This window comes from Passer montanus, unplaced genomic scaffold, assembly GCF_014805655.1.
Source record: "Passer montanus isolate IOZ18808 unplaced genomic scaffold, ASM1480565v1 scaffold10, whole genome shotgun sequence".
Lineage (NCBI taxonomy): Eukaryota > Metazoa > Chordata > Aves > Passeriformes > Passeridae > Passer > Passer montanus.
Window position 1 is genome coordinate 28860915 of NW_024356505.1, and position 25037 is coordinate 28885951.

The 25037-nt window shown below is 39.7% G+C and overlaps 1 protein-coding gene across 3 annotated transcripts in view; it reads left to right on the top strand.

Moving 5' to 3' along the window:
- WAC (WW domain containing adaptor with coiled-coil) overlaps positions 1-25037 on the top strand; it is a 55532-nt gene that overhangs the window by 24877 nt on the left and 5618 nt on the right. The window contains exons 6-10 of one of the 3 annotated variants that reach the window (XM_039707714.1): positions 12104-12349; positions 14294-14416; positions 15337-15485; positions 18879-18997; positions 23686-23872. In XM_039707714.1, the coding sequence (XP_039563648.1) occupies positions 12104-12349; positions 14294-14416; positions 15337-15485; positions 18879-18997; positions 23686-23872 (824 nt within the window). The remainder of the gene's footprint in view (positions 1-12103; positions 12350-14293; positions 14417-15336; positions 15486-18878; positions 18998-23685; positions 23873-25037) is intronic. The other 2 variants (XM_039707722.1, XM_039707729.1) reach the window with 2 other exon arrangements.

Consider the following 25037-nt stretch of genomic DNA (forward strand, 5'->3'; position numbering starts at 1 on the left):
CTATAGTTTCATTTGGCCAAATGTGTTTACAAAATGCATTGCTTTTAAATATTTATGTGTTTTTGTTGTGGCATACAGTCCTTAGTAGATCAGAACTGAACTGTGTAAAACAGATAAATGTGACTGTCAGTGCTCACAGTTCAGTTGGTGGACTGTACACTCCAGTTGCTTTAGCACACAAAATGTGTTATGATTCTTAATCATGAGCAGAAAATAAAGCAATTCTGTTAGCTGTTCTGGGTAGTAGTTTTTTAATCAGGGAAGCAGAGATGAGGTTTGTAGGGCAGCAGGATACAAATTTCTGAAAATTTTGTAGTACAGTTTTTCTCCCACAGGGAGCACACTGTGAGAGCACTAGTGCCTAATAGTTGCTAGCAGTGCAAAGATAACAGCTCAAGCTCACAAGAGAGTGTGGTGATGTTTTAGTGTTGACTTGAAAGGACTGTGAATTGGATGCATTTGTTTTAAATGAGATAAAAATTACATCAGTAGTAAAAGCTATAGGAACACTCAAAGGGTCATTTTAATAATTTAGGAATCATCTAGTCAACAGTAGTAGGTAGTTCCCATGTCATTAAAAATAAGTCTTTCTTGCTATAAATCAGAGTAAGAACAAGCTAATATATAGCGTTAATTTAAAGCTAGTCATGCAGGGAATACAAGTATGTTAGCTGTTAGAAAGAGGGCTGTGAAGTAAAGTCCTTTCTTCACAAAAAAGGCATTTCCCAGTTCTGTAGTTCTGTTCTTTTTTCCCCATCCACTTCTCTCACGTGCCTGATGAGCTCAGCACAGCCTGGTCAAGAGAGGGAATAAGCGAGTTGCAGGTGCTCACAGGCCTGCAGCAGACACAGCAGGGTGGCAGCAGCACAGCAGAGTGTGGCACTGTCAGTGTCAGACCTCTGCCTTGAGGCAGAGTAGCTGAACAGTCAGAAGGCTGCTATTTCCACCCCCTTGCATTCGAGCTGGTAGGCTCAGGGTTGCCTTTCAGAATGTCAGTCCTAGCAGATCAGCTGTTTGCTTAGGTGCAAAAATTCTTGTCATAACAGGCAGAGATTGGTGATGGCAAGATTTTGTAGCATGTTTATGTATTGACTCAAACTGAGAAGCTAAGGATGCTTAGAAAAAAACCTGAGGATCATTTTGGCACAACTGCTGAAAATGATCTGGTTTTTGGGTTTTTTCTGAAATGATTGTTTGGCCATGTTATTTAAAAATTCCCACCACTTACAAGCATCAGACCAGAATGTTCCCATTCTGTCTTGAACTGGTGTTTCTACTTCAGCAAAAACTTCGGCAGGCCGCTTCACAAAACTTAAAACAAACTGCATCTTGTGTCATACAGGTTCTTGTCATATGAAATTCTGACTAATAACTTGGATTTCTTTCCTTTTTGTCCAAAATATGTGATTGATAACCCCAGCAGAGAGGGTTATGAACAGAAAGCTCTGCCCTAGTTATTGTGGTTTTCAAATGGGTCACACTCCCAGCAGAGAGAGTTATGAACAGAAAGCTCTGCCCTAGTTATTGTGGTTTTCAAAAATTATTTTTATTATAAAAAGTTTTTTTCCTGCTTAATTTTAATGTTAAACAAATTAATAGTTCTTCCCATTAAGTTAATCTCCAAGTCTAATGGTGTTTCTTTTTACCATCTGCTTACTTCATTTTTCTTCATGTTTTTTTTTTTTGTTTTGGATGGCTTTATTTTTGGTGGGGTTTTTTTTCATGTAAATGAAGTTTAATGGTCCAGAAGGTTGTTAAATTCTATAAAACAGCTCTGTATGTAGGCTGCATCTAATAAACTTACTTGCATAATTGTCAGAAAGCAAACTGTATTTTCATGTTATTGCCACAAAATGAATGGATTTTTAGTTTTTTTAAAGCTCCAGATATTGAGACTTTATTGTGCATGGCTTATGATGGAAAAATTGGTGCAAAGTCATATTTTTAAAATCGCAAAAAGTAATTTTAAAAATTATCTAATTTTCTTTGGTTATTCAGAGGAGGAGATAAAACAAATTTTATTTAATGAAGTTCTTAAAATTTGAAGAGATTGCAGCTCTTGAAGAGATGCTGTGTTCTAGTTTCAGTGCTTATTTCATTTTTTTATTATTTAAAAAGCTTTCCTTGGGACTTCCATGATAAAAGCTGAAGTTTTAGGTGTGGTTAGAGTCATTTGCACAGCATTTGTTTTGAAATTGATGTTGACAGTTGTGAGGCTGCAGCCTTACCCTGTTCCACTTCTTCAACCATAGTCTGTGCTGTAGAGCCTGCAAAAGTCTTAAGTTGTTACAAACATTTTGTGTTGGTAGAATTCCAGTTGTCATTTTAAAATTGGTCTGATGCTTAATGATGCAGGTTAGGTTTATGAATGACTGCCATGTAATCCAAATCTTTATTCTGCAATAATAGTGTAGATTGCTTGCCAAAGAACATGAACTGATGTTTACACAGGTGTAGGGACCTGTGTATCAGTATTGTGAAACTACAGGATTTAAATTTGTGGAGATGTTTAACTTTTCTCATCATGCTGTGTTCATCTTGACTGTATTTCATGATGTTTGAGGGCTTCAAGTGCTCTTAAGAACCACAGGATTGTATTATTAATAGGCATTTTTAAAAACTCTAATAAACCTTAAAATAGTGTTTAGATGTTGGAAAGTAAACTTAATTCTGTGGTAAAATAAACAGTGAAACACTCTCAGAAAAAGGGAATTAGGGAGGAAAAGAAGGGAGTGGAATTTCTGCTTCTCTTTGTGGAAAAAACAGGGGAAATCCATACACCCCAGTGAGTGATATCTGAGGGTTTTTGTCAGACAAATATTTCATCTTGAGTTTTGGCTAGTTAAATTAACTTCAAAAGGCAAAACTTGCAGACTCCATACAGCATCATAAATTAAACCAGGTTTTAAACTTAATAGTTACATTATTCAAAAATGGATGTGAAAATATTTGGAGACTTTGTTTTGTTGGCAGCAATTCTAGGATTTAGTATCCTCTCTGAGCCATGAAGTAAGATGGATGGGTTTAAATTAAGCTAAAGAAAGTTGTGATTATATACAACTAATTTGTAGTCTGTATTTTTAACATGTGACTTTCCATCACAGAGGAGTTTCCCTTTGTGGAGAAGAGGTAAAGATCATGGGTTGAGATGAGAACAGCTTACTGGAAACAGCAGTGAAATAAGAAATGAACAGTAAAAGCAGCAATATTATTAGAAGGGTGTATGAGAGAGGTGAAAAATTCATGTGTGAACAAAAGCTCAGCACGGGGGAACCACAGTATGGGAGCTGCTGCCACCTCTAACTGGGGAGAGACTCCCTTCCCCAGCCCTGGCCATGAAGTGAGGTGGTACAAAATAACTGCCCTTCCTGGCTGCTGCAGAAATTAACCCTGTGCTGGCCAGATCCAGGCTCCACACCTTATTGTGTACCACCTACATCGTGCCCAGATCCTACATCTTCCAACTGGTGTGCTCCCGGCTAATTGCAAGATGTATCAGAATCTCCTGATTGGTATATCTGAAGCAGTCCATATTCACTGTCCATGGTAGTTATAGCATACAGTGACAGTGTCATTCAGCAGCCAGAGTTTTAAATTCAACATTACAGACTGTTCTCACAAAAGAATCAAATTCTCTTGAGGTACACATGGTGTTTCCCTGTCCCTCTGCATTACCCACCAAGTACACCCAGGTTCTTGAGTAAAAACATGGATGGGTTTCCCTACCCTGTGGGTGGGTTTTGCCTTTCCTTGAGGAAGGACTAATCCAAACTCTCTTCCCTGACACATTCTGCATGTGCACCACAGGGACTTAATCCTATTCTGTGGTACACGAAAGTTTTATTTGGACAGGGCTTTCTCACTTAGTGGAGCTTCCAGTGTTAAGTAGCTAGGTGACCTCAGCTAGATTCATCTCCCAGTGTTTGAAGGCCCTACCACTTACTGCTTTCAATGTGGTTCTTAAAAGTCTGTTGTACAGTTCATTTTTCCCAGAGGCTGGTGTGTGATAGGGAGTATTTTATACCCACTCAGTACTGTGGCGCAGGTGTCTATGAGGCTGTTTTTGAAATGAGTCCCATTGGCTGATGCAGTTTCAGGGTACCATGCAGCTACAGAACTTGCTTTTCAAGACCCAAGATGGTGTTCCAGGGTATGTCTCCAGCCATCCAGTGGTTCCTATCATTGTCAGATTTGTGGAAGTGTGATACAATCAGTCTGCCAGGCTTCCCTGTACTTTTCAATATTGAGCACTGTACAACAGGGGCTTTACCCACTTGGTCTGCTTGATTGCGGTGCGTGGTTCGCAGTTGTGGATAACCTGTGAGGTACTGTCCATGGCTAAATCCAGCCCTCAGTCATGAGCTTTCAGTATGTTGCATCTCTTTCCTGATGATGTGAGGTGCCATGAGCCCACTGAGCCAGAAATCAATAATTCACCCTTATGTTGCCAGTCCAGATGCATCTGAAACACTTTAAGCTTGGTAGCTTGGTCCACCCCTCTGTTTTTGAGGTGTTTTTCAGTAGCCCAACTCTCAGGTAGAGAAAGCATCTGCATGACAGACTATTACAGTCAACTTCCCTACCCAAGCAATCATGTCTTGCCACAGTGCAGCAGCCCAGATGGTTTTCCCTTTCCAGAGCCAGTTGGTCTTTTTCCATCAGTCCAGCTACCCCCACAGATCATTTATGACTGTCCATGACTCATTGTAGAGGTAGAGTGTTGGCCATGTTGTCTCAGTGATATCTAAAGCCAGCTGGATAGCTTTCAGCTGTACAACCTGACTTGATCCACCTTGCCCCTCAAGCTTCTGTGGCTTGTGTCATAGGAGTCCGGCAGCTTTCGATTTTCAGTGTGTTCCTTCAATACAGCAGGAACCATCAGTGAAGAGACTATCACTTTTCACTTGGTAGTAGCTGATTATATGATATGGTCTCCTCAGCATGTGTCACCTTTTCCTCTGATGATGGTAGTTCAATATTTTCATCTTTGGGCCAGTTAGTGATGACTTCCAAGATCCAAAGGTGATTGGGGTTTCCTGTTTGAGTTTGCTGTAACCACCATGACCCAATTCCTTCACGTAGCATCAGTGGCATCAGGTGTGTGGAAGGGACTTCTCCCTTGCACATCCAGCCCAGCAGTGGCAGTCAGGATGCCAGGAGTAGTTGTACTTCGGTGCTGATGACTTCTGAAGCAGCTTGAACCCCTTCATAAGTTGCCAGTATCTTTTTTTCAGTTGGGACAAAGCAGGCCTTGAATCTTTCGTATCCCGACTCCAGAACTCCAGGGGTTGTCCTTGAGTCTCCCCAGGTGCTTTTTACCAGGCACTCCAGGAAGGACTGTTCTCCCTAACTGCAGTGTAGAGCACATTTTTCACATCTTCTGTCTTGACTGGCCCAAGGGCTACTGCATGATCCTGTTTTGTTTAAAAGTTTGTTGTTCAGGACCCCACTTGAAATCATTCTTCCATGTCACATGATAGAGAGGCCTGACCTACCTGTCTGTAATCTGGAATATGCATTCTCCAAAAACTCACAGCACCTAGGTAAGCTTGTGCTTACTGTTGGCTCATTTGTGGGGACATAGCTGCTGTTTTGTTGACCACATCCATGGACTCTGATGATGCCCATCTTGCCATTTTACTCCTAAAAACTGAATTTCCTGGACAGGTCCCTTGACCCTACTTTGCTTTATGGCAAAACTTGCCTTCTGGAGGATTTGAATTATCTTCTCCTTTTTGTCAAAAGCTTCCTCTGCTGGATTCCCCCATACAATGATGTCATCAATGCACTGCAAATGTTCTGGTGCCTCACCTTTACCAGTACATTCTGGATCAGTCCCTGGCAAATGGTGGAGCTGTGTTTGCACCCTTGGGACAGTCAATTCCAAGTGTACTGCACACTTCCTCAGGTGAAAGCAAACTGTGGCCTGCACTCTCCTGCCAGAGGAATGCAGAAATATGTATTGGCAATGTCAGTGGTGGCCTGACTTCCCTGCCTTGGGCTCCAGTTCATACTGAAGTTCAAGGATGTCTGGCACAGGAGCACTCAGTGTTGGTGTGACTTCATTCAGGCCACGACAGTCCACTGTCATCTCCAGTCTCCACTGAGCTCACACACTGGCCATATGGGCTATTCAAGTATGAGTGAGTCTTGCTGACATTCCCTGGCTTTCCAGCTCACAACTTATGTCATGGGTGGGGGTCAGAGTCCCAGTTGGTGTGGTACTGTCGACAGTGACCATTGTGGTAGTAATTGGGTGCCTGTTGTTCTTCAGCTCTCAGCAATTCCCAGAGCAGAAGGGTCCTCTGACAGACCAGGCAAGGTAGTCAGCTGTCTAATTTCCTCTGTCTCTAGAGTATCTGTCCCAAATGCCCCACAATGCACTTTTGGGTCCTTGAAATATCCTCTCCTAAAGTACCTTATGCCAAGGATTCATGGTGCTTCTGGGTCAGTCACAGTGGGGTAGTTTTGCCATTCATTCCCAGTCACATTCACTTAGCTTCCAGTCAGCTGTTGGGATGCCCCTGTCACCCCAGAAATCCAGATGGATTATGCCCCTACGTATCTGGATGGCATCAGGGTACATTGTGTGCTGGTATAAGGTATAAAGCCTTATACTCTTGTGGGTCTGATGTGCCAGCCATTGGATCCAATTACAGGATCCACTGGGCCAGTAGATCTGATTATCCCTTTCCCCATCTGGCTGGGGTCAGGGCTCCTTTAGTCCTGGTCATAGTTCTCATTGCTCACTCCTTGTAAATATGAACTGGAGGTCCCTTCTAGTGGGTCAGAAGTAACATCACTTCTTCTGTCTGAGGACTTGCCCACTGAAAACTGGAGTGGCATTTGTCTGTGAAGAATTTCCTGTTGTGGTTGTTCTTCCAAGCATTCAGCTCACATACCCATACTGCTGGGGCAGAGCTGGATTTTCCATCCCACTTCCTCATGTCCTCTGTTTTGCTCACAGAAGAAACACAGGTTGCCTTGTCATGTGTGTCTTCTCTCTCGAGCAGGGGAGTGCTTGCTCCCAATAGCCAGGACTTTGGTCTGTACTGCAGGGCATGGGACATTTCCTGACTGGCTTTTTCAAGTCTGTCCAAAGTCTTGGGCAGTCTCTACAGCCGAGGTGTGGGTCAAGATGATCTTTATATTGCTGGAGTTGGGTACTCACATGAAGTACTGTTTGTTTCTCCTTCTCTGGTTGTTAGTGCCAGTGAGTTGGCATATGCGGCATGCTCTATACAAAGTTCTGCCACATGGATTGTGTGCACTGGACCTGATCTGAATCTACAGGAGACTGCTTGTTATTTGAATCTCTGTAGATTACCTCCAGCACATCTGATTCATGTACTGGATACCTTTTTTCCATGGCATTCTACCTGCTAGGGTGGAGTACTAGATTGTCCCTGAGACGATACCTTCCCTCCTCCATGATAGGAGTCACCTCCAAAGGCTGAGAGTTTGTCTTCTTCCCAATTCCCTTTTCCATGCCCATGTGCCAGCACAGGGATCCCAGCTGCTGGGCTTCACTACCACCTAGTTTGATATCATGGGCCGTGATACCCCAGCATTGGAGCAGCTAGATCACCAGGAGTTCATCTGACTGGCAGCTGAAATCTTCTTGCAGATCTCACAACTCACTCAGGGGCAGGGATTGGGTAATTATCTTTGGCCCTTCCTCTTCCTGCTGTTGTGAGGGTTCTACTTCCTCTTCATCCCTCACTAACTGAACTGATTTGATCTTGGATTTCTTCTTATATATAGGGCAACTGCTGTTGGCACAGATTCATCCTATGGTTCAGCTGCTGTTTGAGTGGTCTCAGTGCGTGTTTGTTTTCCTCCTGTTCTCCCTGAGGGACTGTCTAGTACTGAACTAGGTCTGGTAAAGAATAGCCAGTGCCCAACGCACTGATTTCCTCCCTTCTGGAGATGTCACGCCATCCCCCTTGAAAATACCCTGTTGCTTTATCAGGATCCTGTAGTTGTTCAGGGGTGAACTTCCAAACTATTGAAGCAGAGAATTTCCCCCAAAACTGGCCCATTTTCTCCAACATTCCTTGCCGCTCGTGACAATCCACTCATGGAGCAGACCTTAGAAACCTCTCTCTGGATTCTGAACATGGTGTGGGCCTCAGACTCTAGACATGGTACAGACTGTACTCAAGAGACATAGCAACAAGACCATGCTTTTTTTTAACAACCAGAGGAAATCCAAAATTCTCAAAAGCTGGTTTAATAGCATGGTTTGTGACAAAGAGCATAAAAAGCTGGGGAAAATTACCTGTTCCTGTTCCCCCACAGACTAGGTGCAATTTGATGGACTCACAGAGGTAGGCCCCAAAGGAAGGGTAAAAGAGCATTACTGAACAGACATCCCAAATGACTCTCATTGCCCCCCACATAAACTGGTCATAAAGTGGTCTCACAGTACAGCAACACAGCAATGCTGATCCCTGTCTCTTCCTGCTATGAAAAAAATGCCACGGTGGGCACACAGGGCATACACAGGAATATGTACAGGGTTAGGTGCACAACCATGTGAACAGACCAAACAGCATTGTGACTGCTGACTCCCTGCCCAGTACAACAAATGCTTAAATCAAATTTGTTTCAAACTGCTCTGGTCAGATCTCATTATCTCAACCCTTTGGGCACCAAATAAAGCTATTGAGGTTTATGATTGGTGCTTCCCATGCACTGTTCATTCACTGCTTCCTCCCTCTGCCCTGTGACAGGCTAGAGAGGAGAATTGGACACACAAAAGGAAAAGATTGCAGGTTGAGATAAGAAAAATTTACTGGAATCAGCAGTGAAGTAAGAGATGAACACTAATAGCAGCAGTATTAATAAAAGGGTGTGCAAGAGAGACAATTCACCCTGTACTGGCTGGAAGACAACTCCCTTATCCCTGCCCCTGGTAGTGAAGTAAGGTGGTGTAGAATAACCCAATCACTCTGGCTACTCCAAAAATCTTGGCCTGGCCAGAACCAGCACAGCTACTTAATACAGACAAGAAATAATTTAATTTCTACCAGTATTTTTACAGGTTTGTTTTGGTGGGTTTTTTTTTCAGAAACAGGTTTATAGCTTAAATTTCAGTAATAATAAATCAATCAGTTTGTGTAATCCAGTGATACTCTGAACAGTCATTTTGCTCTGCATCCTCTCTGTGATGTTAAATAACAGTTCTAATGTGATGAACACATAGGTAGTTGTAATCATAGAGATGTATTCTTTTTTAACATTTAGTGGTTTGTTTTTGAGTTGCTAAACATCTCAGAATATGGGAATGTTAGCATTAGGCATTATCCTTGCTTTGTATCCTTTCTCTAGGTTTGATAGGGGGATTGTACAAAAATACCTTACACAGATACATTTTAACTTATACTTGAAATGCCTGTAGTAATACAGCTATGTGAAATAGTGTCTTCATATTGTCTGAAAGAAATAACTTGACTGTACTGTGTTGATGCAATTCAGTGTGCATTTTTAGAGCATAAAAACTCAAACTATAAAGTAGTTTTACAGACCTCATGGTATTCGGTGGTTTTGAGTGACATGTTTTGAACTCTGTTATTCAAGAAATAAGTGAATACCCGGGAATGGATTGGGTATAAGGTTTATTTGAACTGCATTGTTAGCTTGAGTTTGCCTTTGATTCAGTGTATTTGCTGTTCAGAACTGCAGCATGGGTGAAAAGCACTTCCAGCTGTTTGGTGTGGTTTGAGGATCAGGTATTTGCTTTCATGAATAAATAATACAGTAATGAGTTGGTTCTTTACTTAAAATAACTTAATATTCAACTGTGAAGACAAGCCTAAATACATTAAGTATGTTTTTAAATTAGTGCTGGTAGTTTCAGTAATTTTTCATTTTGAAATGAGGGTGTTTTGGGGCTTTTTAATGGTTGTTTTTCTGGTAAGGTTCTCAAAACTGTAGGTAGCTGGTTTGTACGTGTAAGTACTAATGTGCTCCATTGTGCTTATTTCCCTTGCTTTTGTCTGCCAGTGTATCTTGATCTTATTTGGACTGTGACAGATCCAAGGTCAATTTCAACTTCACATGTTTTTGTTTAGTATGATAAGATTCTTGTTTGTTCGATATATCTTCACCTGAAGTTGTCTTAATGTTTACTTTGAACGATATAACATAGGATGCAATACTTTCTAACAAAAACTTCTACTAATGACTTTATGTTTCATGGCATCTAATACCTAATCAGCTGTCCTAGTTCACCTGCTACTGAAAACCCTACAGAAAACCTGTAACAGGTTTTTCTGGTTTTCCCATCTTCAATCTTTGTAACCCCTTTGTCCCTTTTAAGTTGTTCTTAAGAAAGCTCCTGGCCAAATGACCGGGTGCTTTCACAGATCATTGCTACCAACCCTGAGGAGATTGCAACTAGATAGGGGCCCATCTTTTTCAGATATTTGCCTGAAACTCCAAAATATGTCTGTGTGTCCTGGCTGTTGCATCCTTGCAAGCTTTCAAATTCCTCAGCAGGTTTTTTTTTTCGGGTTCAGATTTCTCAGCTACTTGTCTGGATGAAGTTTTCTGGAGTATTTTTGACCTTTATAAGCTATTTCTACTGAACAGCATGGAAGCAGAAATCCTCTTCCCAGTGAGATTAGAAATCTTAGTGAAAAGATTTGCACATTATTACTTTTTTGTCTGTTTTTTTAGGGTTCTTCTCCAAATTAGTCTTGGAAGTTGCAGTTAAGGTTATTGGAATACAAAAGCTGTTAGAAATCCTGTGACATTTTATTCTTTTGTAGTAAAACAAACCAGACCATATTACTTCTTGACTAATAAAGTCAGCATCATCTTACTTTGATCATTTCTCCAAATAAAAAAAAACAAGCACTCCCTTTAAGGAAAAAACTTCCCAGCCCATTTTCTCTACTTTGGGGAGAAACTTTTAGACTTTTGCCTGAAACGTAGAATATCCAGGTTGACCACCTCTGCCTGGTTTGAGGTGGGTTTAAAATCTGGATCTTCATTACTGTGGGCAAACATCCTGCATGAGATCTTGGATCCATAGCTTTATGCTCTGCATCCAACTTCTTTAGTGCTATAGAAGTGTTAGTCTTGACTGAATTTGTGGGCAGGGATCTCTGAGGGTTTAGTGGGGATGAGAGAAGGGGGAGCTAAGATTGAAATATGGTGCTCCAGGTTTCTTAAAGGAAGGATATTTGAAGTGACTGTTGGTACACTTATAATAAGTTGAAATAATTCCATTGCAGAGATTTCTCACTGCATTGGAATGGAGGAACAGCTTTCTGTTAAGTGGAAGTCATACTTAAAATTAATTAACTCATATTAATCAGAACAAATTGCCATATAGTATAATTGTATTTAAGTACTGTGTGGTTCTCTGGAGAATCAGTGGTAATATTTCCTACAGTTGTATTAATAAAATAAAGGATATAGGTCTTGATGCTTCAGAAGAAGCTGACAAGTTAAAAATTAATGATGGGCAGACACATTTTTAGATATTTTTCCACTCTGCTATGGGATGTTAACAGCACTGTTTTACATTTCTAGTACAGCTCATTATCCTTTCTAAATCCTCAGCAAGGTAGCTGGATTTTGTACAGTGCACTTATATTTGTGGCTTTTTGCACTGGTCTCTTCATAAATGAAGCATGGCTTATACCCTCCCATCAAATTTGACACAGTAGCCTATATACGAAATCCATGGGCTGTAAAAATCCATGGGTTTTGTTCATAGTGTATTTTCCAAAGAAAGATTGAGATCATAAGTAAAAGTGTAGAATATGAGTATAGGCGATCAGTATGGAATTTTTGGCGTACATTTGCTGTAAAAGTTAAGGAAAAAAATGTCCCATTTTTTAATACTGGCTGCTTTTCATCCAGTATCTTGAAGTGGAAAAGTTGCGTTTGTGTGCTCATAATAAATATTAGGTTCTGTAGTGTAAATTGCATTAGAACTCACCTATCTTCAGTTTTTGTTCTGTTAATGTTGTGAGTTTTTTTCTTAAAATGGTAGTTAGGCATTTGATCTTCTGAATTTGAGTATTGTACTAGTGAGTTGTCAGGTTGTATTGGGGAAAATGAAAAATACTGTCTGTCTTCTGTTCAGAGTCTGCATCTGTGGACAAGTCTGTATCCCATTCTTGCACAACTCCTTCTACATCTTCTGCTTCTGGACTGAATCCAACTTCTGCGCCTGCTTCATCTGCTCCTACAGTTCCTGTTTCACCTATCCCACAATCACCAATTCCTCCATTACTTCAGGACCCAAATCTCCTTCGACAGCTGCTGCCTGCTCTGCAAGCCACCTTGCAGCTTAATAATTCTAGCGTAGATATATCCAAAATCAATGAAGGTAAGGATTCTTTCAAGTTCATGTAATCTCTCATTTACATACATTAGTATATTATTGCATACCAGGCTGTAGTAAATGAAAGCCTTATTTTAATTGAAAAGTGAATAAATGAATCCCTAGGTAAAGTGGAGATTTTTGTGGGGTTTTTTCCCATTCAACCTTCTCGACATTTAAGGTGTTCAAATTAATAAATGTTGATGTACATGAGCAGTGTAATTGAAACTGGTGACTTAATCACTATATCAGCGTTTGTTTGTTGCACAAAATTTCGTTTGAGCTCTTTGTTCTTTTGTTTCGTGCACTGTTCTTTGTTTTCTGTAGTTTGTGCTGCTGTTCTATTAACGTGTGTTGCAAATAGTGAAACTTCTAGGGGTTCTTAAATCTTGTTGCCTAACAACTTTTTTCTTTAGCATAACAAAGAAAGCCTCTCTGAATACAGGTAGTGTATCAGTAACTTTGCTAGCCAGTGAAATTTTGTGCATTTAATCGGTGTGTCCCTTAGATTTTTGTTGCATTGGCTTAGGTTATTAGAAGTCAGTTTATCACTTACCTATAGTGCCTTTTGCTGCAAGAGCAGGTAGAGTTGATGCATTTTGAATGCAGTTTTATCTAATGTGTCTGCATGTGACAGGTTACTGATAAAGTGGTGTAGGATTTTTTTGTTTGCTTCTTGTGCAAGGATCGCTGATTTAAATAGGATGTAAAACATTTGCATGGAGTGCTGAGAGCTAATGGTCTTTAACTTTCTGAAAGTGCAAATCAAGTAAGGGAAATTACTTACAAAGTATTCTATACCTTGCAATTATTCATCAGAAAAAGAGGTCAATTGCTTCCTTTTAATCAGCAAATATTCTGTCTCCATTCAGTACTAATAAATGAGTAGGTCACTGGTTTCTTTTTCCTGTGCAGGGAAAGCCTTTAAAACTGTAGTGCAGCAGGTTGGACTAAAAAAAGAAGTGTTACGGTTGTGTTGAAAAATGAAAGGTCCACTCAACTCCAATTGTATTTTATTAAAAAGCTGCCCAGTGAAATTTCTAGTAATTTTCTCTTGCCATGTGAGCAGCAGCTCTGTATGTCTTGGAACAAGAGTGTTCAGAGTTGTTCAGGTGCCTTGAGGGCCTGGCTGTGTCCACGTGGGCAGAGTGACTTCACCTGGCATAGCAGGGCTGCTCTTACTGTGCGCACGATCCAGAGTTACTCTGTGCTTGTGCTGGTGAGTCAGTTTTTTCAGGAATGTGGATGGCTGGAAGGTATGCTCAGGAAGTGTCCCACAGAACCTGTAGACCTTTTTGGAAAGGTTAATTCAGAAGCTCAGAGTTCAGGTTCTTGTCATCTCATACTGCAAGATGCTCTTCCTGTATTGTGCAGTTTTAAAATGGTTTGAAGTGATTGGTTTTTTTAGTGGTGGGGGAATGGCATGGGACAGGTAAACCCAGAACAGATAAGGGTTTTTTTATTAGTAAGAAGAAACATGGATTTTTAACCTGCAAGAGATTTGTCTTCCTCTTGAGCATGAAGTCTGCCCCCATTTTTTTTATTGAGTTGAAAGCATTCTGCTTTTTGCTTTTTTAAGAAGTTATTGTAGAATAAAAAAATCTTCACACACGTTCTGCTTACTACAGTAGCAAATTGAGCAAATTTTCTCTTGCTGTTTACAAGAATTATTAATAATCCATAATGTCAACCAGAAGACTTGATGTCATTTGTTAAAAGAATTTTTGTTAAGTGTATGTCTTAAAGTTAAAACTACTAAAAAAAGGATTTGCTAGTAATTCCAAGTCAACTTGAAATCAAGTAACCAAAGTACAGTTCAGGTGGATCTTTGGTCATGGTAGATATGGGAAATAAATCTGAAAGAAAATGTACCTTAAATGTAATTAGCTAGTTTCAACAGTTTAAAGTGGTGTTCTAGAATTGTCAGTAAAACAGAATGTTTGTTTTCAGTTCTAACAGCAGCTGTGACACAAGCCTCTCTGCAGTCTATACTCCATAAAATTCTTACTGCTGGACCATCTGCTTTCAATATCACCTCCCTAATTTCTCAAGCTGCACAACTGTCTACGCAAGGTATTCAGAGTTTTTTTTTACTTATGTAAATTTGTTACACAACATTTTAAAAAGGCTGATACAGTTGTGGAATCTGTCTCTTGTCATATCTTTGGCCACACGGTGTGAAGAATGTGGAATGACTTATTTTTCCAAAGATAGGATAAAAAATTGTTATTGAGGAGCAGGAATCTGGCACACTACTAAGTAAACATACTTGTCTGTCTCACCTTTTGGGATTTTCTTTGTATGTTAAGAAATTCTACATGAGTGATGTGAAACTTCTGGAATTAGGTGTTACTTAACAGTGTATTCCTTACTTCAACACCCATCTTGTAGTACTGTGCAACTGTGACTCTTGGGGGAGGCTTTAAATTCTTGAAAGAAAGTTTCCGCTGTCTGGTGGGGACTTTTTTTTCATCTTCCAGGCAAGATACTCTTTCAGGTATTTCCAGTATGTTCTGGCTTGTAACTTAATTAAAAAACCCTTAAGTTTTAAAGTTTGGAAACTTAAACCAAAACAATAAATGCAGTCATCTTACTGAGTAGCTAAGCAGTGCTAATGGTAATTTTTAACCGTGGGTGGGGAGCTGTTGGTATATGCCTAGAATGGATTAATAGGTTTCTGTATAAAATGTTCATGCTTTCTTTTGGTTAAATCAAGTTGAGCACTCTGAAATAGGAGTCGCATATGATTTATTCTCTACATGTGTAAAAAGCATTTCCTACTAGCTTCTTCTCTTTCCCTTCCCCTGAAATTTTAGATGTGGGGAGTTTGGGGGAATGCAGTTCCTTAGCTAGGATTGTTGTTGAACATTACATTGTTCTAGTTGTTCACAGTGGACATATTTGTATGTCATCTAATGTAGCATACTCCAGAGCACCAAAAGCATTTACGATAGGACATGGTTTTATTAAAAGCATTTTTTTTTCCTTTACAGCTCAGCCATCAAATCAGTCTCCAATGTCTTTAACATCTGATGCCTCATCACCAAGATCATATGTGTCTCCAAGGATAAGCACGCCTCAGACTAACACTGTTCCACTTAAACCTTTGATGACTACGCCACCAGTATCATCCCAGCAGAAGGTAAGCTCCTTTTGACTTACGTCGTATTATAGTAAGAAGCCATTATACAGAATATTTAATATTGTTCCTATATATCCATGTGTTAGCAGTTGTGTGTAGTATAATAAAATATGCATGTTATCTTTCCCAATAGAAACAAATAGTGGAAGCAGCTACTTGACTGTATTTTGGCAGTGCAGCTCCAGTATGAAATCTAGTTTACTTTTCTTGAGGAAATTCTTAATGCTGGCCTCAGAAGCTGTCTGGAGATATTACCAATGCATTGGTATTCTACCCTATTTAAATAGAAACAAAAGCATACTTCAAAGGCAACAACTGATACAATTATTTAGACTTAGCCAATAAAAGATATTTAGAATGGGAGACAATGTCTTGGGGAAATTAACTTGGAAGTAGTCTCAGATTTTGTTTAGAAGTGTTCTAGGTGTTTACAGATCAATAGCATAATGTTCCTTTCCCTTCCTGCCCCCTCACCTCTATTCATTCAGAATTCCTTCATTGGGTCATTCACTAGGGAATGTAAATTGAAGCTAACCTATAAGCTTCTGAGGTTCTTCCTGAGAAGCATAACTGTAGATTTTGGGGTGAGACACCCCCACCTTCCTAAAATCTGTCTTCTCTATCACCACTCCTGCTTAGCTGAGGTGTCTTTTTCTCAATTTTCTACTCAAAAGCGAACCTATAATGTCTTGGATGCCTTTGAGGAATACTTTTCTCTTCAGAAAAGCACATTGCATTCCTCATTATATTCAAAATGCATCATTTTCTTTCATCAGATTTTTTTCATGGGTACAAAGAAAACGAAGTGATTCTCCCAGTTTCTTTTGATTGACAGTGATACAATGAATTGCAAAGCTTCATGTGTGTACCAATACTGGTTGTTGCCTTGGTTTCTGACCCTGGATTACATCCTCAATCTGTGTTCATGTCCCATAGCTACGAGGCAAGTAATGAAATTATCAAATAGCAGGGTTGAGATATTTGTTACTTCCAATCCTGAGATATGAAAAAGAATCATCTTAAGTTGTATACTGGTGATAACTGGAAGTACATCTTTTCTGGTCTCTACAACCCAGAGATTGATTGTTAGTCCCAGAAGTAACAAATTTTGGTTCAGCAGCAGATACTTTGCCAGTTCAATAAAAGAACTGTCATGATAGTTCCTGTATTTGTGTAACTCAGTTCCATGAGATGGGAACTCAGGTGGTGATAGCTCTGGTGTGAGCTCATCTGTTTCAGCAGCCCGTCGGATGTGGGAGTCAGCCTAGCTGTCCAGTTGTACAGGGTGAGGTAAATTATGCCTAAGCAAGATGTGATGCTGTGCCAGAACACACTTGGTTTTAGAGCATGTGGCCTTAGAGCAGACAGAGCTGAACTGGTCCTGTGCAAGAAGAGCCCTGTACCAGATGGACAGGGTTTGGGCTGGCTGTGGGACTGCAGTAGTGCCAGTGGCACAGTACCACTGCTTAGGACTGAACATGTCAGTGCTGCTTTCAGACTGGAGCTGCTGTGGCTGCCTGTGTGGGTGCTGTGTGCATGTGGCAGCTCAGGGGTCACACTCCAGGAGCCTGGAGGTCACTTTTTGCCTTTTAGCTGTGCCTGTATTGTGTGATCAGAAGCTGTTCTGAATTTCTGCAAAGTAGTTGTGTAAAGCACTTTACACTGACCTGTCAAGCTCAGTGAGAATGTTGCTTTTGGTTAGTTGGTTTATTTGTTTGGGTTTTTTAAAAATTTATTTAGCCCTTATTATTTTTTATTTTTTCTGGTATATGTATTTACAGTCTTTGAAACACTTGGAAGACATGGAATAGTTGAGAGATTTTGTGGTTCATTTATTTTACAAATCCCACTTTTTCTTTATGGTCCTTTTTTTTTTGTTGTTGTTATTTTTACCAGCCAAGGAGCTGGTTACGTTACCAGTTTGGATCTGCTGCATGATTCCTTTATTGCTGATGGACTTCCCTTTTGAAATTGTTCTGTTTGAACTGCCTTGGTGGTTGCTCAGCTCACAGGCTGAGCAAAATGCAGGCATTAATAGCAAAGTTCTTCATGTCATACATTTCATAAAGGTACTTGTGTAGTCTGTTTTTGTAAATCAGTTTACGATCTGCTACTCTTTCACCCTCCTGAACTATACAGTTCTGTTTATTTCAACAGCTTAGTGATCTTACAATTATCTTGCTTTTTCCTTTTAGTACCATGGACTTCTCATGTGCTACTCAGACTTCTTTAGTATATGGCTATTAATCTAAAAACCAGAAAGAACATATTTTCATTTTGATAATTTTAAAAAGTTAATAGTTTGAATTTGCATTAAGACACCCTCCCCCCACATGTTTAAATGAATCAAGTTATATCTTGAGTTTACCATCTGTGGTTTGTTTCATAGAAGTCTGTTTCTGAAATAGAGAATTTCTGGAGGTTCAGGTGACCAGTAGTTAGTAATCTACACTAATGTGAAGTCAGCAAATGCCAGAGACGCTGGACAATTTGGGGTTTTTTGTCTTTATGGATCCCTAGAAGACATTTTTTTCTTTGCTCTCTCCCTTTTCTGTCAAAATTGTTAGCTTGATTTTGTGAAATGAAGGATAAATTTTGAAGCTCGTCCTCTCTTGTACGTGCTTCAAAATTGACTGACATATGCAAAGCATTGGGCAAGATGAAGTACCTTGAACTTCATTTGCTGTAAATTAGACATTACTAGATTCCCAAACTTACCATCCTGATGTAGTTCAGAAATTTACAGAAAGGACTGTATCTTACTGCTGGTATCTTAATACCTTGCATTGAATGTGTACTACAGAGGAAAAGCAAGAAAGTACTGGTGACTATTTTTGTAGTCACCCATGATTTTAGAACTTAGAGAAAAGGGAGCAGCAAACTGATAAATATGCTTTAGATTTTCTTTTCCATTTTTGATAGAGATATTTTTCATATGCTTGTGATGTAATTATGTTCTTGACAATGTGTAATGTATTTTCAAGTAGAGAACTCTTAAGTTTTTACATGAAGATTTTATTTGGGTAATGAACACATCTTCTGAGGTTGAAAATGAGCTCAGTGCTCAGATGGGAGATACAGTCAAAAATAATATTGAGTTGAACTGTTTTCCCTAATAAGCTTGCAGTATTTTGACAAGTCACATGGGTCCAAATTTGCTTCTGTTATGTCTATTAATAACCCCTTCTTAGTAAAAAAAAAAATCTTTCTGTTAGTTGTGGAACTAGAAGGTTTTTTTTAGAACACCTTGTGAAGATAATAAGAATTGTGTCAGCAAAGGCCTTGCATCAAAAAATCCTACAGATGTTGAAACTGTAATTTCCTTGGTTTTCTCTGTTTCTTACACTTGTTCTTTACTGTGGAGGAATTCTAATGAAGTTTTGAACTTTCCAGGTTGCTACTCCAGGTGTTAAACAAGGACCAGCTTCCCAGGCAGCACCTCAGCAGCCAGTAATAGCTGACAAGCAGGCGGGTCATGAGCCTGCCTCTCCACGAAGTCTTCAGCGTTCAAGGTATATTGAAATGCTTCTCTCCTCTGTCATTAGTTTTTATCTGCATTCAATGTGTGCTGTATATGTTGCAGTTAATGCACTCTCTTTGGCCTGTTTATTGAACTGCTGCTGTATTTAACTGCTGCTACTGAGATAATGCACCTTTGTTACATATTTAATGTGGTAGATTCTCCGTTGTTGGGGTAATCATTGGAACATTCTCACAGAAGCAAAAAGGAACTCATAGTTGTGTTCTGTCACTCTGGTGTCAATTTTACAAGTGATTCCTTTTACTGTGTTTTCAGTTTGTCGTTTCTGTCTCTGTGCAGTTACAGAATCTGTGATGCTTAGTGTTAGATGTTTGTAATGACCTGCTGTAGTGTAATTTGATTTTGAAATTAGCATGATTTTTTGGTTTGTCAGGTGATTTTGCTGCTCTAATGAAAAACATTAAAATTAAGTAAGTTACAAATACCTTTCCTTGGCCTGACTTTTTTGTCAACATTGCAACTTACTAAGATGTTGCATGATACCAGCATTTAACCACTGCTTTACCAGGCGGTTTTAGAATCTGTATCTTTGAAATTTTTCTTTTGGGAAGATGGACTCTTCATAGTGTCAGATGCTCTGTGTTTTGTCATATTGGTTCCAGGAGCTGTAACCAAAGATGTGTCATGAGTCATGTCAGATGTGTCATGGAGTCATGGTGTGGAACTGTAGTAGGTTTTTTAGAGGTTCTTTAAATCTGCAGTTCTTAATAAGTGGATTTTTAGAGTGATTGAATGAGGTGTGTGGTGTGGTATGGTATAAAAAAAACAACCAAAACCCAATACTCTTGCATTGTCAGCATACCTGAAGCTACACACGGTGGTGCTTTCCAGATCATAAAATAGTGAGATCCTTTTATCTGCCTTTCTGGGACTAATAACAAAGGGCACGTCTGTTTGGGTTTTGTTTTGTTGTTGTTGGTTTTGGCTGTTTTTGTGGGGAGAAGAGATGTGTATGTTGAGGTGTTTTGGGGAACTGGGTTATCTGTTGTGTGCTTGGCAGTCCTGTCCCAGAAGCTGGCTTTACTGGTGACCTTGGAGTATTGACAGACACAAGCAAGTCAGGAGTTCTGAATTTTTAATGTAGGCTGTTTTACAGACACTTGATTCTAAGCTTTGTTGGATTACAAGGTAACTTGTAATTTATCTCTTTTAGGAGAATAAAGGCAAAGTGTCCAACTCCAGTCCCTAGTAATTATGAACGGTGCTATTTAAATATTTCTGAATTATAGTACCAAAGATAAAGTTACACTTTCCAGCAAGCTAAGCTTTTTTATAAGGAGTGGTGAGGTTTTGGGGGACAACTCTCAGTCACAGGCCCTTTTGTTCTTTGCTCATCACCCTCTCTGCACAGGAAATCTTCTCAAGAAAGATAGTCTCATTCTTTACCATGGCTTAGAGTCCGTGAGTTGATGCTGGTGGCATTTGGCCTGCTAGTCCATACCTCGCCCTTCCTTTGGGTTACATGACTTTGTACTCCAGCATGACCCTTGCACACAGTGAGTTGAGGGATTTGCTGTCCCTCTGCAAACCATTGCTCTGTTTGAAGCAGGGTTTTGGTGGAGGAAGCTGAGTTTGCCCCAGACTGCTGAAGCAGGGACACTGTACAGGTAGTGTGCTCTCGTGGCTGAGGGCAGGAGGCAGTGTGCATGCCAGGGTGAAAGGTACTGGGACAGTGTTAGTATTGTTCAGTGTCCTGTGTCTCTCAAATTAATGCACGTTTGTGACTCTGCTGTATTGTGCATCTTGAGTTCATGTGAGTTCATCGTGGGTTTGTGTTCAGTTCAGTGTGCTTTGGAAGTGTCTCGTTTGCAACAAGTGGAAGATTAAGGAGTAGGTGACTTGGGAAAACCTGTGTGACTGGTATTTTCTTCTGTTGATTGCAGTGGAGTTGAATGAAAGTGAACCAGTTCAGATATTGATTTACTTACCTGCAAAAGATTTGCTATGTCTGAATTGATAGGGAACAGATGATTCCTTTGTAGGTGAAAGTAGTTGGCTGGATTGGGAATTGCTCTTGGAAGCAAATTTTACTTCTATAGGAGTGAACAACAATTCAGCAAACTGAACTGTGGACAGATGGTCCAGAATCTTTCTAGCTCTGTGAATTAAGGGTGCATGTTTTCTCCAGCTTAAATACTGATTAATTGAGCAGAAGTTCATCACAGTGCATTTCCTTCGCTCATTAAAAGTTTTAAGTAAATGGAGGTAAAATTATTTTTGATTTGTTGGGGTGGAAACACAGTGTGAGAACCTGAGTAGCTTTTGTTAACTTTCTAGAAGTGAACATTTCAGCCATTTAAGTTGGGAAATTAACACAATGCAGGCATACAGTGAGTCTGTCTGTTAGAGATGATTCTGAAGACACACAATCAATTATGGCTGTTTTAAATGTGAAACTAAATCAGTGCTTCCATAATTAATAGTTTCATCAGGTTGGTAGTTTCTTTCTGTGTTCAGAAAGGACTGAGAGAAATTTTCACTTACCTTGGGAAGGTGCAGTGGAGGGAGTATTTCATTGCATTTTTTGTAGGTTGTAAAATTCTGACATTTGTAGTAATATATTTCAGAACCATCATGTTTTAATACCCTTGATACAGATGTGTTTGCCTCTTTGGAGGCATTCTGTTACTTGTGGCATAGTCAGTCTTTACCTCAGCTAAGGCAAATATTTCCCTGTAGTGAAGCATTTAAAAATGCTGTGGTAGTTTGGAACAGTCATTGCTGCATTTATAGCTCCCCCTGCTGCTAACACAGCAGTGCTTAGGATATTTTGTGACAGTATGCTTTAGTCATAATTAAGACACAGCTTCATTTTTGAGAAGCCCACAGATTTTATTTCTTTTCTTGAAACATTTCAGATGTTAGAGTTTACTAATGAAGATGTCTACTAGTGAAGTAGGAGTAGGAGAAGACAGGCTGATAAATGAACAGGAGACAAGTCATAGGGGGGAATTTAATTCTAGTAGAGCTAAGGAGTAGATAAGGTTATGCCTGAATTCTGCTTAATTTAAAAAAGTAGCCTGTCTCTGCATCATCACTACGCTACATGAATGCATTGCTAAATGATGCTAAATAAATATATTGAAACTCAGAATAATTTATTTTGGAATGGAATTCTAGCTGCAGTCTACTTTGGTCCAAACTTAGAGTAGGACTGGCAAGTTTGAATTGCTGAGGGCATTAGGTGATTTTTTTTAATATCTCAGAATATCTTCTTCTGATGTTTGACTGCCCTTATGGTGATTCTTTTTCTCTCATGTCTGATTAGAATTTCTCTTGTTGCAACTTGTCTCGGCCTCTTGTGCTATCACTGTGCATCTCTGAAAAGTCTGTTCTCCTCCAAAAGTAGTAAACATCTGCAAAAAGATCCCTCAATCCCCTTCCCCTCAGTCTTCTGGTTTCCAGACTGAATAACCTTTAAGCTTCTTCTGATACAGCATGCACTTCAGCCCCTTAGTTGCCTGTGTGTTCTTCTGCCACTTTCTTTTGCTATAGCAGTTTAATTCTTGTCCGGTTTTAGGCTTCCCACTGCACAGTGCTCCAGATACTCTGAATCTTATAAGCTCTGAAAAGAGGGGAGGAATTGCCTTTTTTGTAGGAGAAGTGCTTCGTCCCTCTTGTTGGCTTGGTGACTCTCTGGCTTTGTTCCAGCAGGTCCAGCCAGACATCCAATTTGTTGGTTGTAATTCTTAATTCTGTAATTCTTTGCAAGAGCGAGTTGATTAGGATAAGTGTCTGGGCATTGGACTAGAGAGATAGTTGCATTATGTAGGGAAGTTTTCAGTCTTCAAAGGGACTGACAGGTTAGGTGATGAATCAGAAGTCCTTTAAAATTTGGTTCTCCATAATACTTTATTCTTGCCTGCAAGTGATACAAAGTTTTAAGAAATAGACTGAATTTATGGGCTGCGTTGAAAAGCTTCTGCCAGTGCGAGAGTTGCACTTACACAATTTTGCACTTACAAAATTATTTACTGTTTCTCAGTACATGTAGTGCCAAAGAACATTTAACTGTGAGGTACCATCACTGTTAAGCTGAGTATGTTCCAGTAAAGCAGTCAGGTTTGGTGGCTACAAACACACTGCTCCTGTGATACTTCTGTTCTCCTGAATGCATTCAGTGAAGATGTACAGTGTCACAAAAGCATGTAGATTGTGTTTTGACATGAGTAGTAAATTCCTCCAATCCCATATGACTGTATTTTCAGATCAGGGCATCAGGCATTGTTCTTAGTGATTATTCTGGCACACCTCTTTTGAAAAGACCTGTTTGTCTCCCATCTGATACATCATTACTGAAAATCTTAGGTTTGCAGCTGCTCGAAGAAAGAACATAAATATATGTATATTTTCTATTCAACACCATTTAGGCACAGCTTACTTACATCTCTTGAACAGCTCCCAGAGTTAAAAACCAGACAAACACAGAACCCTACCAAACAACAGAATGCTCCTGTTACATTGTAGTACTCACTTCCAATTAAAGTTAGAGGTTTGTAGAAAGGTGGTGCAGGTTTGGTCTACCAGAAGTATTTACTTACGCTTTGAACACTTTATGTATTTTTGTGCCTGGAAGCAGTGAATTTTCATTGTTCATTTCCCTGTAGGTTCACATAGGTTTTTAAATGCTCACTTGCTTTTTTAAATTCTTTCTTCTAGTAGTCAAAGAAGTCCATCACCAGGTCCAAATCATACCTCTAGCAGTAGTGCATCAAACTCAACACCTGCACCCCAGAACACATCTGTACGACCCACATGTTCATTAACACCGACGCTAGCAGCACACTTCAATGAAAACCTTATAAAGCATGTTCAAGGCTGGCCTGCAGACCACGCAGAAAAGCAGGTGGGTGCTCCTTTGCTTTGTTACCTCTCAGAGTGCATAATATGTAGCTTAAAATTTGGATTTCTTATTCATGTTGCTTTTTCTAGGAATTAAAAGTATTAAAACCCTTATTCTTGTCCTCAGCCAGAAGAGGGGAGAGAGAGATTAAGGCCAGACCTGCAGGTTTTACATGTGCTTGCCTTTCAGTGCTTGGGTATTTTCAGTCTCACTTGAAGTGTCAGTGCTTTTGAAATTTCCTCAGATGAATAGTTATCCTCATAACTATTTTCATACTGCTAAAGTTCTGTTGAAATTTATGGAGAACAGAGAGTTCAAGATATTTTTTCATAATGATATTTTGGTTATGTGGAAAACATGATAAATTAGGTACAGAATTAAACTATTTGAGAATATTCCATTATTTTAGTTACTGACATGTTAGTTCTACACAGTGAAAAAGAAACTACCTTGTTTGTAAATTGTTGTAGAATACTCAGACTGAATTTGGGGCTATTTTTACATAATGAGAAATCCAGTCAAACTGCCATCCATATATTATAGCTAATTGCATGAAACCTGTTCTGTTGTAGTAATACAAGGAAACTGGATGCATGTCAGCTGCTTGGAATGTATTACTCAAAGGAACCATTGAATCTAGTTGGTTATTGAATCTAGTTATTTCCAGAGGTAGCCATATCTGCTGCAGTCTGTTTGGGGTAATAATCTTACCTAGCCCAGTTTACTTTGGTCTTCTGAAGAGTTGTTGCATGCTAGCCCAATTCTACACTGGAAACTTTTGGGTGGTTACTTGTGAGATGACTCTCACAAGCACAGTCTGAACTGAGACCCTGTTAGGATTCCTGCTACTTTTCACTGATCAGTTAAAGTTGGTTTTAAGACATTACCAACCTGTACTGAGTCAAACACTGAGGCATTGCTGTGGAGTGTCTGGAAGGAAATGGTGTAGCACAGGCACTTACCTATGGTCTTGGTCTGTAGTTTTGAAAGTATTATTTTCATGTTGTACTGAATTCACAAGTATCTTAATATAGAAAGCAGATTTATGCAGTGCATGGGCTTTGGGGTCTTTTTCCCTTGCTGGTAATAAAGAGATCAAAAAACTCAGCTAATGCTAGCAGTGCTTACTCAGTTGGGTACTTCTCCCTTTGTGCTGTGTTGTCCTGCT